At 43.1% G+C, this 17,855-nt stretch overlaps 1 protein-coding gene across 1 annotated transcript in view; it reads left to right on the top strand.

Moving 5' to 3' along the window:
- Positions 1–17,539, top strand: part of PLCXD2 (phosphatidylinositol specific phospholipase C X domain containing 2) — a 30,795-nt gene extending 13,256 nt beyond the window's left edge. Inside the window, exons 2-4 of the mRNA XM_058018884.1 lie at positions 11,067–11,527; positions 12,703–12,944; positions 15,326–17,539. Coding sequence (XP_057874867.1) covers positions 11,067–11,527; positions 12,703–12,944; positions 15,326–15,482 — 860 coding nt within the window. The 3' untranslated portion in view covers positions 15,483–17,539. The remainder of the gene's footprint in view (positions 1–11,066; positions 11,528–12,702; positions 12,945–15,325) is intronic.
- Positions 17,540–17,855: the final 316 nt, after the last annotated feature.

Below are 17,855 nucleotides of genomic sequence, written 5' to 3'. Positions count from 1 at the left end.
TTAATTTATGTAGTTCTGTTAGCACTGTCCGAGCCAGTGCTTTATTCAAAAACACCCGTCCATCTGAGGTTAACCACTCCCCCTGTTGTCCTTGATGTAACTTTAAATCTTTTATTGCTTCTAATTCTTCTTCACTAAATATAGGTTCCTCCCCTTTTTCAGGTGTCATTTTTGTCTTCAAAATTTTTACTGGATCCCCTGGTTCTAGAGCTGCTTTTTTGGCTATCTGATCAGCCAGTCGGTTTCCTTTAACTTCTAAACTGTCTCCTCTTTGGTGCCCCTTTATATGGACCACTGCTATTTCTATAGGTTTTTGTAGGGCCTCTAGTACTGATCGGACTAGGTTCTCATGGGCTAAGCTCTTTCCCTTTGAACTTAAATACCCACGTTCCTCCCATATTTTCCCAAATGTATGAACTGTCCCATATGCATATTGGGAGTCCGTATAAATGGTTCCCCGGTCCCCCTCCAGTAAGTCCAGTCCCCTTTTCAGGGCATATATTTCACAACTTTGGGCTGACCAGCTTGGGGATAGTTTCCCTTTTTCTGCAATTTGTAATGTTTCTCCATCTATAATGGCATAACCTGAAGCTCTTTTTCCATTTACTACCCTCGAAGAGCCATCTATGAATAAGCTTCTTCCAGTTGCTAGAGGCTGATCTTCCAAATCTTCTCTTACTTTTGTTTGGAGATAAACCAATTCTAGACGATCATGTTCTAAATTCTCTATAGGCTCTCCCATTAGGAATTGTGCTGGATTGAGGGCATTTGATGTGATAAATTCTAAGTCCTCTGTATTCATTAGTATTATCTCATATTTTAATATTCTAGCATCGGTTAACCACTGCGGAGCTCTCTGTCTCAGTACTGCCTTAAGATCATGAGGAGTATGTACTTTAATTTTTCCCTGTAAGGTCAATTTTTGAGTCTCCTCTGTCAGGATTGCAGTTGCTGCTACTGCCTGTATACAAACTGGCCAGCCTCTAGCCACTGGATCTAACAATTTGGAGATGTATGCCATGGGTTTCCTGCACCCTCCCCACTCTTGAGTTAATACTCCATAGGCTATACCTCCTTCTGCACTCACAAACAGGTCAAAGCCCTTCCTGAGGTCTGGTAAGCTTAGGACCGGGGCAGAGGACAATTTGTTTTTTAAGTTTTCCAATTGTTGATCATCTTCAACTGTCCAAATTAGGGGTTCTGGATCTACTAGTTTATTATACAGAAATTTCACACTTTGTGTGTATTGATCCAACCATAACTTACAATACCTGAACAAGCCCAGGAGTTTTCTCACATCTCTTTTCGTTTTTGGGGCCGGGAGAGCTAAAATACCTGAAATCCTGTCAGGGCTTAGTTTCTTATACCCTCCCCCTATCATGTGCCCCAAGTATGTTACTTCTGATTGCACAAATTGTAGTTTCCCTTGGGAAACTTTTAGTCCTTTCTCCCCCAGAAAATTCAAAAGTTTAATACTAGTTTGTCTGACCTGATCTTTTTCCTTTCCTGATACCATCAGGTCATCAACATACTGCAAGATCTGCACTTCTTGTTCAGGGACAAATTGTTCCAACAAACTCTCTAAAGCTTGTCCAAAGAGATTGGGGGATTCAGTGAACCCCTGTGGTAATCAGGTCCACCTTAACTGTTGTCTCCTTTTCGTACTCGGGTCCTCCCATTCAAAGGCAAACCAATCCCTACATTCTGTTGCCAGAGGACACGCCCAGAAAGCATCCTTCAAATCTATGACAGTGAACCAAGCATGTTCTCTTGGAATTCTGCTTAGGAGACTATATGGGTTGGGCACAACTGGATGTCTGGCAATGGTTCTTTTGTTGACTTCCCTCAAATCTTGTACCAGCCTATATTTCCCTTCAGCCTTTTTAACTGCCAGTATAGGGGTATTATGTGGTGACATGCAGGGTTCTAAAATTCCCTCCTGCAACAGTTGCTCAATAACTATAGCAAGCCCCTTCTTTCCTTCTAGGGAAATCGGATACTGTTTAACCCGTATGGGTGAGGTATCATCCTGCATTTTTATTGTTATTGCTGGAATGTCTAATAAGCCTCTCTTTCCCCCCTCAGCCCATACCTCAGGATTTATTTCTGCAACATCTCCTTGAGACAGCTTCATCACTTGTACTACCATCCTCCCTTCCCTTGGAACAATCCCAACCCCCAAATGGACTTGCAGATCCCTTCCTAACAAACTTTTTTCTAAGTTAGGCAGATAAAGAAAATTAGCTTTACATTGCCTTGAGTTTCCAATTATTTTCACTTCTTCAATCACCGATGCTCTAAATGGTCTCCCCTCTGCACCCAATACTTCACAAAATTGTCTCCCAATTTCCATACCTTGTGGTATTTTGTTGAGACAGGAATTATCTGCCCCTGTATCAACCAAAAATTCAAATTCCTCATTTAGGGGTCCCACTTCAAAGTTTACCAAGGGCTCTTCTAGATGTTTCATCGGGTCCCCTATAGTAAAAAGCCCTTGACACCCCTAGTCCTCCCCCTTAAGAATCCTTCCTAAATTGTCCTGTTCCTTGGCTATTGCCTCATCGAGACTGAGCTTTTTACAAAACCTCCTGATGTGTCCTGCCTCCCCACAGTAATAACACTGTCGTCCTCTCAAAGGGACTTCTTGAGGTCTCTCAACCCTTCGTGCACCGGTCAGTACTGGCCTACCTCTGCCTCCCCCTGATGGTGGACCCGCCCCCCCTGCACTTTCTCTAGCTACAGCAACCATGATCTTAACCTTGGCCTTTGCTTTTTCTTCCTCCCTCCTTAAATACACCTTCAATGCCTCTTTTAATAACTCATTAATGTCCTTCTCTTGCCAGTCTTCCATCTTTTCCAGTTTTCTCCGTATATCAGGCCAAGATTTGGTAACAAATTGGACTTTTAGTAGCATTTGATCTTCCGGGGTGTCTGGGTCTATTCTAGAGTACAACTGGAAGTTCCGCCTTAGGCGATTAAGCCAGGCAGCAGGAGCTTCATCCTTCTCCTGTGTACCCTCAAATGCCAATTGGGTATTAGTTCCTTTGGGAACTGACTCTTTGATCCCCTGTATTATCAAAGACCTATATTCCCTCATGGCCTTCCTCCCCTCCTCCTGGTTAGGGTTCCACTTGGGCTCCGTTAGTGGCAATTTCTCTTCACCTGATGGCACCTGGGGTCCTGGACTGTTATCTTTCTCCCAAATTTTTATGCCAGCCGCCCTTATCATCTGGACCTCTTCTGGGGAAAATAATATACTCAGGATGGAATTCATCTCCCCCCAAGTGTAGATATTTGGACCTAGAAATTGATCCACTTGGTTGGCTATGCCCACTGGGTCCTCAACTAAATGCCCCAACTCTTTCTTGAATCCTCTCACCTCAGAAGCAGTTAGGGGAGCATTCACAAAGCCAACACCTCCCGCTACTCCTCCCATAGGAACCTCTCTGAGGGGAAAGAGTCTCTCTGCCTTGGAGGTCTTGGATCTGGTGCTACAGTATGGCCCATCTTCAGATGCCAAACTACTTTGAGGGACATCTGGGTTACCCTGAACTTTCTGCCCATCAGCAGGTGTATTTGCTGATAGCTGTCTATCGGGCGAGGAGGCATTTGTGTCCCAGGTAGAAGGAGGTAAAGGGACAGCAATAGGAGGGGGAGAGGGACCTGAGTAGATATTAAGCGGAGCTGGAGAAGGGGTGGAGAATGCAGCAGGTGGAGTAGGCACTTGTGGTGGTGCAGAAGGAACTGGAGGAGATACTGGGTTCATCATAGCAGAAGCTGAAGAGGTAGAAGGAGGAGTTTGAGCAGGTGGTAATGAGATGGCAGCCGGGGGAGGAACCGGACCTGCCATTTGAGGTGCTTGAAGAAGAGGATTATAAGGTGGAGGGGCAGAAGGAGGCAAATAATCCAGGGGGTTCCATCTTTTACTAGTCCTATCATCCCCTCCTTCATTCCCCTCTTTCTTCCTTTGTACCTTACAAATTCGCACCCCTTCATCCTCAACAGCGCTCTTTACCCAGCAAGATACATACAGTAATTGCTCAGGATCAGTATCGCCTCGAGCTGTCAGATAATTATTTAATTGTTGGCACATCCACTTATCCTTTGTCCCACACCAAGGCCATCCTCCTTGCACCTCTAATTCTGGCCAGACTTCCATACAATAATGGATCATTTTCACTTTATCTAATCCCTCCGTGGCTTCTATAGAATCCCATTTTACTAACAGTTCTCCTAAGGGACTATTGGGATGTATATACCTCAGTCTCTTGCCGGTCTTTTTACTACTACAACATCCCATTTTTCAGGTTTCAATAAAAAATCCCGAAGGTGCCTCTACTGACCGGGAATTTCAAAAAAAACCTTCTTTGAGGAGCTCCAGCCTCCTCCACTGAACTTCAAATTTCTGCCTGATGCTCAGGACTTTATACTGAAACAACTGCCCGATCTCTTGATTGCCCAACTTCCCAACGTCAGGTCTTACATCTATCGGGACTTGAACACACGAAGCCTCGGCCAAGAATCCGGGTCGTGCCTGACACCCTCAGTCAGGAAAAACAACTGCCTGATTTTTAGTTTGCCTAACCCGCCAATTTTTAGGCTTCACCGTATCAGGGCCTAAAAGCAAACCTCAGCCTCCTTTGCTGGGGTTTGTGCCTGACTCCCTTTGTCAGGACTTACTTTGCCTGCAGGGCTTGTGAAACACCCGAATCCTTCTTGGGACTGACAAATCTTACTCGAATCCTTCTCGAGACTTACAAAAGTGCCTGACCTCCCTTTGTCAGGACTTTGGGGTGCGTGCCACTCATACACAGTAATTCACTCCGCACGCCCGGAGTGGGGGGTCCCTTTATTCCCCCTTGGGAGACGACTTCGCTCACGCTAATTCCACTCGCGTCCCCCTGTTCCTGGCCGGTTTTCTCGTGAAAAAGCTGGAACCGCAGTACTGAGGGGTCCACTCTCGCTTCGAAGGTCCGGCTGCCGGCCCTCGTCTCACTCACACACACATGCGCACGTCTCCCGCTCCCGCCACCGAGTTTCTCACCAGTCCGGTGCTCCGGTGCTCCTCTGCGTCGCTGTCCTGAGCCAGTCCCTCTGGTCCTGGTAGCCAGCTGTCCTCTGAAGATCCAAGATGGCCAGTCCTGAGTACTCTTGCGGCGTGGCTATCCCGGACGAGTCCCCAGCTGAAATAAACAAAAAGGGCCAGGAGACTTCTTCTCCTGTGTAATGCCTTTATTAAAAAGTGATCAGCTCAGGATTGGGCAGCTCGACGGTCTGCAGCGTCCGTCGTCTCTCCCAAGGCGACTCAGAGGAGGAGGATATGCGCAGCTCTGTCCACCAGGGGCAGAGCTGGGGATCAGATCCTCTTGGGAGCCTTCAGGGTCTCCTGATCCCACAAGATGGTGCCCCTCCCACTCAGTCGGCCTAGTCTCACCGCCGGGGTCGACTCCCATGGTCAGGGCGAGAGGGTCCGAAGGTGTTCTGCGTCTCTGCAGGCTCAGCACTCGGTTCCTCACGTCCAGACATCACTCCAGTCTCTCAACTCTTAGGTGGCTCGTTGTTTTTGGGGTTTCTCCATGAGTTTGGAGATGGGGGTCCCACAAAGCATTCTGGTCTTGTGAGTCACTTTGCATAACCCCCTCCACCTTCTCAGGTGTCTTCCCTATTCTGAGAAAGGTAAAACTTAGCTTCGGGCAAGGTCCCCACCCAGGAGAAGGGCCATTACCTCGCCCCAGCCAGGGCTTTTACTAATACAAAAACAACCATTAACGACAACGACCCGTGATTACAATAACAAGGGCCGCAGCCCAGCAGTAGTGGTAACTTTTTAAAACAAAAAAATATTAACCAAATTTTTGTTCATAACAATGTGGGTCTTCACCTTGCTGTTACTCCACAGCCCCACAAGTATCCAGTGCTGTTGCTGCAGGGTTTCAGTTTTTTGACCAGAGTCAAAATATTGTGGGTCCAGGTTTGGCCTAGATATTGGTGACTGGCCTTTTTAAATGACCACTGAAGACCCAGCTGTACTTCTGCTGTCTTTCCAGCCTCAGTATTGATCACAGAATGATCAACAGAATTTGTGATGGGCCCCTGCCCTTCTTAGATAGTGATGTGCTACCAAGAGTGAAAAGGAGGATACATTTTGCAAATGCAACTAGTGTTCTGCTTGGTTATATCTAGGTATACGTGTTGACTTCGATGTAAGAGGAAAGCTCCATTTCCTAGGCTTTTAGCGGAGCCATGGGGCAGGAGTTAATAGGATCTTCTCTAACTATTAGAAGCATGTCACACATAGTTCACTTTCCTGTTAAGGAGTGCAGTTTTTAAAGTATGTGTTGAAAAAGTTGCGGTGTGGTGACTTGTTTGGGTTTTTTGTGGATTTTTTTTTCTTTTTTAATACTGCTTTCTAGTGCTAGGTTATAAGTAAAATTTGGTTTGTGATAGTGCAGGGAGAAAATTTGCTCTTTGTATCCTTAAAAGTGCCTTGTAAGTGTCAATCTGCAAAGGAAAGACTTTTGTAGCTGCTAAGTGAATTATCAGAATAAGGAAAATAAGTTGTTTTTTGGTTTAGATTTACTTAGACAACTCTGAGGTGACAACAATGTATTAGTGGCAAGATAAAATTCTCATTCCTCTCTAAGTCAGATTTATCAGTTTAAGGGAGCATAATGGTGTGAGTGATTCCTATAGGTTCAAGGATGCTGCACTGTCTTAGTTAATACAAAATTATTTCTTATGTCATTATTCTATGTTATAAATGATCAATCAAAAGCCAAATTATCAAAAAATGTGAAAAGATTTATTTATCTTTTTCTGCAACCAAAATATGGTCCTCAAAACCACCACAGCCAAAGAGACAGCATCGAGCCCAGGATCAGTGCTGGGTGAACCTGGATCCGACCTCTTATCGTATCGAATCCCCCCACCCCCGTTCATGAGAGCCGCTTCTAGCCGGGATGTTTTATACAGTTTATTGTGCCCGAGGCAAAGGAGTCCAAGTTTCTTTTGTAACTCTGCCTATTCATAGTTGGTTCTTTCACTGTGCAGAGCTGGACAGTCACCTTTTCCTGGTTGATAGCCAGCGTTGATCGAATCCCGGGAAGTCGACTATTCACATGTATCTTTCTGGCTCGGCTAACTTGATCGATGTTATCCGCAGAGCGAGATGATCGCTCTTAGGCGGTTTCCAATGACGGGATAGCAGCGATCATCACGTCTCGTGCATCTATTCTTGGGCTAAAGTGCCGATTTGACTCCAGGAATTTCGGAGTTTGAATAGACATCTGCCTCTCAGCCTGCTTGTGGTTAGAGACTCGTTTGGATTTCACAATCTTTATAAAATACATTCTTTTATAGCATGAATTAATTCTAACATATATTACATTCTACAGTGTTAAACTGTCTTCTACGGTGACCTAAACAGAAGAAAAAATAAAAATTGATAGAATTAAAAACTAGGAAAAAACCGAACAAAAACCACAACCAAATGAAAGATTTCTTTGTGCAGAGATACTAATTCCAAGGCAGAAAGCAAGCCCCTTGTGATTAAAGTCTACTTTCCAAATATTGTAGAAGCTTGAATGACTCATTCTGCTGTACAGGGAGGTAGGTGAAACTCAAATATCTGTAAACTACAGTTGGAAGCATCATATGGCTTCTGAAATGTCTTCACTAGATGTTTGCTCCTGGATTTTGTTTGGGATTGCATGTTTGAGATGGGGAAAAAGAAAATCTAGGTGTTGCTCCACAACTAACAGCCACTTTGTGATGTTTATTGGGACAGGTACTAAAAAGTTGCTTAAGATGGCATCTTTGGCACTTCTCACTTTTGTCTAGAAGACTGAATGGCAAGCCATAACAGAAATTCACTTATACAAATGCTGTGAAGAATTCATGGAGAATTGGTCAGAATAAGTTTTAGTGTTCATTTGTAAAGTTTAAAAACTCACCTTCACACTACCTGTTCACTGGTTTTGAACTAGTTGAAATCCATGGAAACAGAGTGCATTTAAGGTTATTGAAAAGTGATGTTTAGTTTATGCACAGTTTGTTCTTTCATCTGGATTAAAAATGCCAACAAGATAATCCCATTAAATCATAATCTTGTTTGTAGCTCTGATGTCGCATCACAAAAAATGCATCAGTGCTCAAGTGAGCACTGGTACACAAATAAAAGCTTTGGATAAAGGAGGCTGTGAATGCCTCAAATGTTGTCCTGAGATTGAATGTTACAGATTGGGATTTCAAAGAGTTGCAGGCTGAGGTAGAGGAGGAAATTTGAGAAAAGCATAGTCCTAGAAGCAGAGACAAACATACAGGAATGTAAAACACAGGTGCCTGGTCACTGTACCCTGGGGCAGCTGGAAAATGAGCTCCTTGAAGATGAGGTGAAGATGCTTTCTCTACACTCCAGCACAGATAGCAAGTGGGGTCTGGCTTAATGGGCCAAACTCTCGTCACCTATGTTCTTGCTGGAAATTCGCAAGGAAGGTGAGCCTGGAGCAGCTACAGCTTCTAGGCTAGATTGCTGGTACCTAGTGCGAATGACCACAAATCTTGGTAAACCCCAGTCTGTGGTGGATCAGCTTCTGCACGTCTTTGCTTTATGCTGTTCTGGTACGGTGCAGGCCAAGATACACTGCCTTTTCACTCATTGTTCTGTTGCTGACTTGGCTAAGGTAGGGATATTTCAGTCACTCTGAAACTTTTATTTTGGAGCTTTGTTGCTTCTCAGGTTTTTTCCAATTTACTACTGAATTTTCAATTGGAGGTTTTTCTAATAAGCCATAATTTTATAGTGGAGATGCAATTTCTCTGCCAAGGTACAGGTTGTGTCACAGGAGCTTTTTTGGACATGCATTATTTTGGTTGGGACTGGTGATTTTGATTGTTGGTTGTTATAAGTGATCAAATCTGTAGCCAAATTTATAACAATTTAAGAGATTTATTAGATCAAATAACAAAAAATAGAAAATTTCAAAATCCCACCACAGCCAAGACAGCGTCAGCCCCGAGTGCAGCTGCTGGGTGACCTTGGGTTCCTGCTGACAGAGTGACAGCCTTCCTCTGAAGGTTCACCGCAGTCAGCTTATATACAGTTTATTCTGCCTGAGGCAGAGATGACCACATATTTCTTTGTGTCTCTTTGTATGTAAAGTTGGATCCATACATGTGTAGAAACAGACAAAGAAGGAGTCCAAGACCCAGACAAGTGTCTGAGTACCCGGGCAGAAGATGTATTCACATGGAGTAGGTGATGCCAGCTCCTGAGTACCATAGATGTAATCAGTCCAGGTGCCCAGTCTTGTGAGCTTCTTGAGACATTCCATTAATAATCTCCCAGGAAGGTCCAGATGATATCTTGCAAATGCTGGTGCCAAAGGAAACCCCCTGTGATAGCCCATGTCTGTCCTATTCATACGGTAACAGATCTGGTAGTGTCTCAGCATGGTCCGGCGATCGGTTACATAACTCTGTTTGGGTCAGAGCGACTGCAGGCTTAGCTCATGGCCCAGGGCTCCCCTATTCATACCGCAACAGGTTTGATATTATGTTAATGCTCTCCGGGAATTGGTTATCATGTGAATAGAATGCTGTTCCCGGCCAGAGTGGTCACAAGCATAGGTTTGATTTTCTCCTAATATTTTATACGTACATATGTCTATTTCTACAGCATGAATTATCTCTATCATATATAACATTGGTTGTACTTTTTTGATGAATTTTCTTTTCACCATGCCTTTGGTCACTTGAAAGCTTGCCAGGTAGAAGACATGTTCATGAATTTGTTTAACATGAGCTTGGTATCCATCCACACTGTAACTGGTGGTGTGTTCAGTTGTTCCACCTCTAGGTCCAGCCAGTCATTGCCCACTGTTCAAACTACTAATCATTTATCTGCCATCTTGGGGCTAAAGGGAGATGTGCTGGTAAGGTGTGTGCAGGTGCAGATCCCTCAGTCCATTATGTGAATAAAGAAACCTGTTCCAAGATGTTTGGTGTGTAAGGTTATGGTTGAATATACCAGGTGTAAAATAAAAAATTAAGTCTCAGATTTTTAAAATTATTCTGGAGTCTCATCTTAGATCAGTCATGTACCAGGCTTTGGGAAAGCTTTGGGGGTTGATTTGTAATTTGTGAATGAAGGAAGGTTAGAAGGAGGTTTACCTTTACCACAAATGTTTGTTTTGTGGTGTTCAGAGAGCGTTGAAATTGGGAGCTCATGAAAGAAAGTTCAAACTGAGGACCTTATGAAGCGATATGTGGAATAAATAAACTCCACAACCAGATATAGTTATGAAGTGGGTATGTCAGCACCCAGCACAAGGGAGATAGCTCTTGTGAAAACTTGTGCCTTGAGCCTCAGTCTGACCCTTATCTTTATTCACAAAGGTGTTCCATATGCAATACACTGCACAACTTTGCCATGCGTATTCAATCTTGCCCCCCCCTGTTCTCGCTTTGCATGGTAATCAGATCCATGCCCTTCTGGGCATGTGTTGTTTGCTGTGGTGGTCACACGGGGGTCTCTCGGTAGTCTCTGAGGCTGAAGATTGTGGTCTTCCTCATGACTGAACTTTTCTCTTTTGCGCATGCACTTTTGGTCCCTTGGTGCTTATCTGAGTATGTCTGTCAGCCTTGATTAGCTCAGAGACTGAGGAGTCCCTTTATCTGGTTTCTTTGCATCTCTTGGTCTTTTCTGGTACTGTTCTTTATGCAAGAAGCTCTTCAGAAATTTGCATTTTACTATGCCCTTTGTATCATGGCGGAGGTTTCTCAAGTAAAAAGGTTAAAATTCAACACATAGTTCTACAGGCTAAACTTTAAATGCTTAATTCATATTGCTAACTCAAGTGAACTCCAAAAATCTCTATTTCACTTATGCTTAACTCTTGTTATACTGTCAGGGAAAAGGTGTAAAGGATAGTCTGAAAGACTCACATATGAGCGTAATGCTTCTGCACCCCTGTCACACATGTAGGACTTTGTTCAGTTTTCAGGCCACATGTGTTATGGGATAGCCACTTTTTCTAAAATTAATTTTTCTTGGCTTTTTTTTCTAGGATCACATGATTCTTTCAGCTACTGGGTTGATGAGAAATCTCCAGTGGGACCAGACCAAGCAACAGCCATCAAACATTTGGCCAGAATTTCCTTGGTTAGAAAGATCATGAAGAAATGGTCAGTGACTCAAAATTTGACTTTCAAAGAGCAGTTAGAAGGCGGGATCCGCTACTTTGATCTTCGTGTATCTTCTAAACCTGGAGAAATAGGACAAGAGATTTACTTCATACATGGCTTGTTTGGCATCAAAGTATGGGATGGGCTGAAGGAAATGAATAGTTTTCTTGAGCAGCACCCCAAGGAAGTAATCTTCTTGGATTTCAATCATTTCTATGCCATGGATGACAGCCATCACCACTTCTTGATCAACAGGATCCGCTCAGCATTTGAATCCAAACTTTGTTGTGTTGAATGTGTAGAATATGTCACGTTACTGTACATGTGGGAGAAGAAACACCAGGTAGGGAAAGGATGTTTAATGTTTTTCAAACCCAAAATGTTAAGATTTTAAAGAGACAAGCCAAGTGTAGCTCCCACTCACAGATATTGGACCAAGGATGTTGCTGATAGTCAAGTTAAAGCCCACTAGGGCCCTCGTCTATGCAATGTGCATGTTTTCCTCCATTTACATGCAGCCATGTATCCCCTCTTCTATGGTGTGGCCAGTCTGTCCCGCTCCCAAGCACGTTTGTTAAATAATTAAACTGTAGTGTCCTTGGAGCCTTGTCCTCCTTACAAAGGGTTTTCTCTTCTGGAAGGGCATGTAATGCAGAGTTGTGTTGGTGAGGATTTTATTAACTGTTGTCTTTCTAGCCAGTGTGAAGCACATAAGCTTTAGCATGACTAAGGTATGGATGGAATTTCTTGCCTCCTTTGCAGCCATCCAGATCTGCAGAGGTGAGGTTAATAGCTCTTCTCTGTGGTAACTGCTTCCATAGGTACACAGAAACTGAGAACAGAAAAGGGTTTCAGCAGCAGCACATAATTCTTGAACTGGAAATGAGGCTTTGAGGAATTGTTTTGAACTGATGCTGTCAATGTTAAGCTTCAAGATTAATCTTTTTGTAAAAAACGTGTCCTCTTTGTGCTGTAGAGAAGCACCTTACAAGGTAAAAAACATTAATTTTGGATTTGAGGGTTTTGCTGACAGCAGGACTGCCTTTGGTTTCTCATGCAGCAAGTGTGAGCACGATGCCAGTACTTCAGTCATGTGCCAATCAGCCCTGCACACTTTGCCCTCTTAGAAGGAGGTATTCAGAAGATGGCAAGGCTGCTAAAATCCTTACCTTCAAGTAAAGATAGAGTATTTTCTGGCATTAAGAAGTTGCAATGCTTTTAAGCTGAGCTCTTTAAATGACAAAGGCAACTTTGTCATTTTAAACTGATGACCCATAAAGCCTGAAGCAATCTTGTCCTCAAAGCTGAATGAAATTATCTTCATCTCCTTTGGCTGTAGTGCAACAAATACACTGACACTCATGACTCAAGAGCAACTTTTTTACTTAGTCCTGTTCACTGCTATGCTAGGTGTAACAGTACTGTATGAACATAAACCAATGCAGCAGCCTGTTCAAATAAAAATATAGTAATTTTGACTTGTTTTGGTTTTGTTTTTTTCTTTTTTTGTTCTCTTAGGTTCTCATATTTTACCACCACCCTTTGTATCAGGCATACCCCTTCCTGTGGCCAGGTAATAAAATGCCAGCACCATGGGCTAATACAACTAACGTGCACAAACTGCTGCAGTTCCTGGAGACCACACTTGGGGAACGAAGTCGTTATGGGACTTTCCATGTATCTCAAGCAATTCTCACGCCTCGAGTGAAAACGATTGCACGGCATCTGATTCGTGGTCTGAAGAACACACTTGTTCATAGGTAAGGACTTGTCTTGATTGTCTCAGTTCTTTACTTAACATGTCTTGTGTTGAAAGAGGCACTGAGCAAGAAACAAACTAGGAGATGTTTGCTTAGGCTTGCTGAAAGCATGCCATTATGCTCAGTACTGTTGTTCATGAAAGATGCTTGCAATCATTGAAAATAAAGACAGTGGAAATAATAAAGGAACAGGGTATATATGTGTTTCCTGGTAATTGGAACTTTTGAAATGTGATATGATTTTGTAAAATGTAGGATGGATGTGTGGCTTCAAACCAGTAATTCATTTCAAACTGGCTGAAGTTGGATTTAAGGGAGGAGAGGTGAAAAAAGCTTGTGCCACAGAGGAAAATTGCTTATTTCTGGACTTAGTTTTACATTTATCCATACGGATGTCTCAGTAATTTCAGTAACAGCCAGAGGTGTGTGACCTAGGGCAGTATTTTACCTTGTATTTTAAGGGAGCTGGGGGGGGAGGCTTTCCAAAAATTAGATTCACCATTTGACTTAATACCATTGACCATTGTACAATTAATTTTCCTATGAGTAAGGTCCCTGTAAGAGAATTTTGCTTTGATTAGCACAGAGTGACAGTGATTTTTATTAGTATTAACAGCATGACCAGGATAGTTTAATATTATTTATTTTATGGAATTACCACCTTCTAGCCCATTTGCTAAAAATTACCAGAACTGTAAAAGTCCTCGTGGATATTAGGAAGAAATCTTTACTGTGGGGGAGGTGAGGCCCTGGTTCAGGTTGTGTAGAGAATTTGTGGATGCCCCATTCCCTGGAAGTGTTCAAGGCCATGTTGGGTCGGGCTCGAAGATGTCCCTGCAAAAGGCAAGGGCTGTTAGAATGCGATGATATTTAAGGTCCTTTCCAACCCAGGCCACCCAGTGATTCTGTGACTAAGAAAATCGCTGGTTAGGTATAAATCTCGGCGTTTTCAGTCCCGCTCGTGCTTGGAGGCGTTAGTCCGGCCCGAGCTGTTGGTTCGGTGTCGGGGCCGCGCTCGGCACCAGGTGGCGCCGGGGGCCCGCGAGCGCCGGACCCTGCGGCGCATCCGCGCCGAGGCCGGGCGGGATTGCTGGGCCGAAACTACCCAAGGATCGTTGCATTTCGTGGAATGGGCGGGCAACTCTGTTTCGAGGGACTCCTGGCACAGATCTGTGCTCTAAGCCACTCTTAGCGGGAAGCCTGCCTTCAGTCCGTCCCTTTTCTCTCATCCTTACCACTTGTTTGCAATTAAACCGAAAGTTGCAGATAGGTGCTGCTGTTTGTGTAAGTGTGATTACTTGTGTGCATTTGCACAAGCTAGCTGATATGCAAATCTGTCCTTGTTTTATGTAGATGCCTGCCTTCTTGTATGGAAATTTTGCCCTGGATTTGAATATTTAAATGTTCTCAGGTCTTGCAACAAGTCACACTTACCTGGCTGAAGTGTGGTGTGTCCCTTGGCAATAGTTATGCCTTTACTCATAGTTCTTGATAAGTTTTTTTTATTGTCCTGATTCAGCAGGCATGAAGTGATTTTAAGTTTTTTGGATTTGCTTTTTTCTCTTAATCATTCTATTAGCTAATTTGCTAGCCTACCATCTTCTCAAATAATGTATACATGTTACAGCACTAATCTAAATAATGCAAACATATTTAACCGTTTGTGTCTAACTGCTGAAAAGCATGGTATTTCATGTTAGAGTGCAAGAGAGCTGGTGCAGACTCCTAACCTTGAAATTTCTCCCCATAGTAGAATTTCTAACTCTGTTTAATTCAGTTCCTGACACAACTCTCCTTTATCCAGTTGTAGCGATGTATAAGCAGGATGTTCAACCCCTGTGGAGCTGACAGCTTCGTTCTAGGTTTGGTTTCCCTGACCCCATTGCTCTTGAGTGAGACTGGAAGCTGGAGAGAATTTAGGAGAAATGTGATGCTGCTGCCTCCAACTTTTTCTCCTGCCTCCCCTGAGGCAGAGGAGGGCAAGGGAGCATCTTGGGCGAGGCATGGCCTTGCTTTGTGTTACACTGGTTTGCTGTGAAATTGAGCATTTGACTTAACGTGTGCTTGGGTGCAAACAAACCACGGTGGAGAAAATTTTAGTGCAGTGTTAAATCCTGAAGCAGAGACTACCCAGTGAATATAGAGGGGTTTTGTATGTCTGCTAGTTGGCACTGATGACTGACCAATATGTCTGTTTGATAGCTAATGACCATGTGCTGTGTTAAGCACTCATTAGCCAATTGCATTTAGGGTGACATCTCTGATCACAAATATGAGATAATATATTTTGTAAACAGCATGTTGTGTTTGAAATGAGAAGAGTAGGTATACAAAGGTGCCTCTTTTAAAGTGTTTAATTTCCTTTGTTTCACTTTCTTTAGGAACCTGCCCATGATTTTGAATTGGGTGAAAGCACAGAGGCCTGGTGTTATGGGTGTTAACATAATTACATCAGACTTTGTGGAGCTGGTTGATTTTGCTGCTACAGTTATTGCATTGAACCACCTCCTTTTGGAAGAGGATGAATCTGCAACTTAAATCCTGATTGCTGTGTTCCACATGTGCTCCTTAGTGGACATCTTTGAACTATGCTTAATGTTTTACTTGTCAAGTGAAACCTATTGTACTCTCTCTCTATGAAAAAATGTTTCCTAGAGGAAACGTGGTTAAACATCATGTACAGCCAGGTCCCTTCTCCTGGAGTCGTGTGGACCTGAGTCAGCCGAGTACTGTGTGTGTGTGCTGCTGTGTCTGTCTGTCTGTCTGTCTTTCTGTGTATGCGTGCTCTGTGTGGCTGAGCTATGCACACATCTGCTGCTGACAGGGGCTGGCCTCTGGAGCAGATGTACCCTATTGTGGCACGCATCTCCTCGGTGACCATACTCCCAGCGCCCATGTGTGTGCATCCTGCTTGCTTCCCATGGCCAGGGCTCACTCCAGGGATCACTGCTGATCCCACTGGCAGCCTGACCAGGCTGACCAGGTGGAGTTGTTCTTGGGCCACCTCTGGCATAGCTGAGCTCAGCTGGAGGCTCTACTCGTTATGCTGTTTTAGACACTACCTCTGACTTACTTGAAGAGACAATTCTGCTGTTGTTCAGGGCAAACCTGTTAACACTGTGTTAAATATCCAAACTGTCCTTTGGGCCTGAGAGGTGAAGACTTGGCACAATCTTTCTTCTTGACCTCTTTATTTTACTTTATTACTTCAATAAATTAGTTGCAACTGTGATTAAGTATATTTCTTTTGGCATTAATTTGGAGAATATTTCAGTCTCCAGATTTTGAGGATTATGACTCAAGTCTGAATTCCTGTTCGCTGTGACATATAGGAAACATTAATTTTCCTGAATTACTGGCACATTTAGGAAAATACAGCATAACCTTTCTTTTTTACCTCTTGGTCACTTGGGTTTTTTTAATCCATCAAATTTTCTTTGGGGAAAGTCTATCACCCAGGCAGCCCTTCTCTGGAAGGAGATGGGCCAAGTGGGGGCTTGCTTGATATTCAGAGAACTGGAGCTGACATGGACTGCTCAAATCCCAAATATTGGATCATTGTGATCTGTGATGGGACAGTGAATTCTGCAGTCAGACCTGAAAACTGTGCTTTTAGAGAGCCACACCTGTTAAGGGAGAAATTTCTCCAGCCTTCACCTGCTTGTGACAGAGTAAGCAATAATCACACAAGCAGAGGAGGGTGTTAGTACTGCTTCTTTCTTTAGTCACATTTATTTTTGTGCTGGTTCACAATGAAATGTGACCATGTATGTTTGGGCCAATGCAATCATATATTGGTACTTAGCAGCACTTCATTTACTAGCTGGCAGTATCCTATGGTCTCATTTATTGTTGTTTTGTGTTTTTTTTAAAGCATAAAATGGACTGATTAGCAGATACTTCTCTGCTCAATCATCTTCCTGAAGAAACTGTTGGTGCACTATTTATTCACTGATTATGAATTTGTATTTATCTCTAAGCTTATTTATTATAGAGTGGATTGTCTATATACATATTTAATTCAAATGAAAAATTAATCTCCAGATTTATTATTTCTTTCGTTGTTTTATCCTGTGTCTGCCATCATGGTCTGACAGCTGTGAAAAATCACAGCCTTCTTTGTTTGCTAGTCACAACTCAGGAGAAATGTAAAGGTTTGCAAACCTTCCATGTGAACCTTGGCCGAGTTCAGAGCAGACTGTAATCTGAATTATCTGTTGTTTGCATGGCTTTCATTAGAGTTCCTTGACTTTTTTAACTGAATAATTTCTCAGAGGGAGTTGGAGGTAGGGGAAGTGCTTGTCACTCAGTCTCCTTTCCAATAGTGTCTCAGTGATAGGGGACAAGTCATAAAAATCAGGGTTTGGGAACTATGTTCAAATTTCTAGTTTAATACTTCTTTTTAAAACCAGAGCAGAAGGTTTTTATTAGGTTTGGTAATTTTTTTTTGTTGATGAAACCATCAGAACCTGTTTTGAACAGTTCTGTTCAGTCTGCAAGTTTATTTAAAATACCTGGATTTTCCTTAGCTTAATTTTGTTTACTTTACTACTGATTTACTCATGGCCCCAACTGAAACTCCACGTGGATTTGGTTTTGTTGCTTTTCTTCTGCAAATTGTCTTGGTGCTCAGAGTTCAATTGGATGTTAACACCAAGGTTGTGGGTTTGATCCCTGTATGGGCCATTCATTTAAGAGCGGGATTCATGACCCTTACGGGTTGCTTCCAACCCAGAATATTCTGTGATTCTCTAACCTGGCTTGCATGCCACTGAGGCAGAAATAATACCTTTGCAAGGTTCCCCTGCAGAACTGGAAGATAAAGATGAAGTGAGTATGATGTTTGTATTTGACCCTTAATATATTTTGTACTGTATATATATATATCTGCCTCAAGAGAGATTTGGCTTA

The sequence above is a fragment of the Melospiza georgiana genome, chromosome 2, assembly GCF_028018845.1.
Source record: "Melospiza georgiana isolate bMelGeo1 chromosome 2, bMelGeo1.pri, whole genome shotgun sequence".
Taxonomy (NCBI): Eukaryota; Metazoa; Chordata; class Aves; order Passeriformes; family Passerellidae; genus Melospiza; species Melospiza georgiana.
This window is presented reverse-complemented; position numbering and strand designations above follow the sequence as displayed.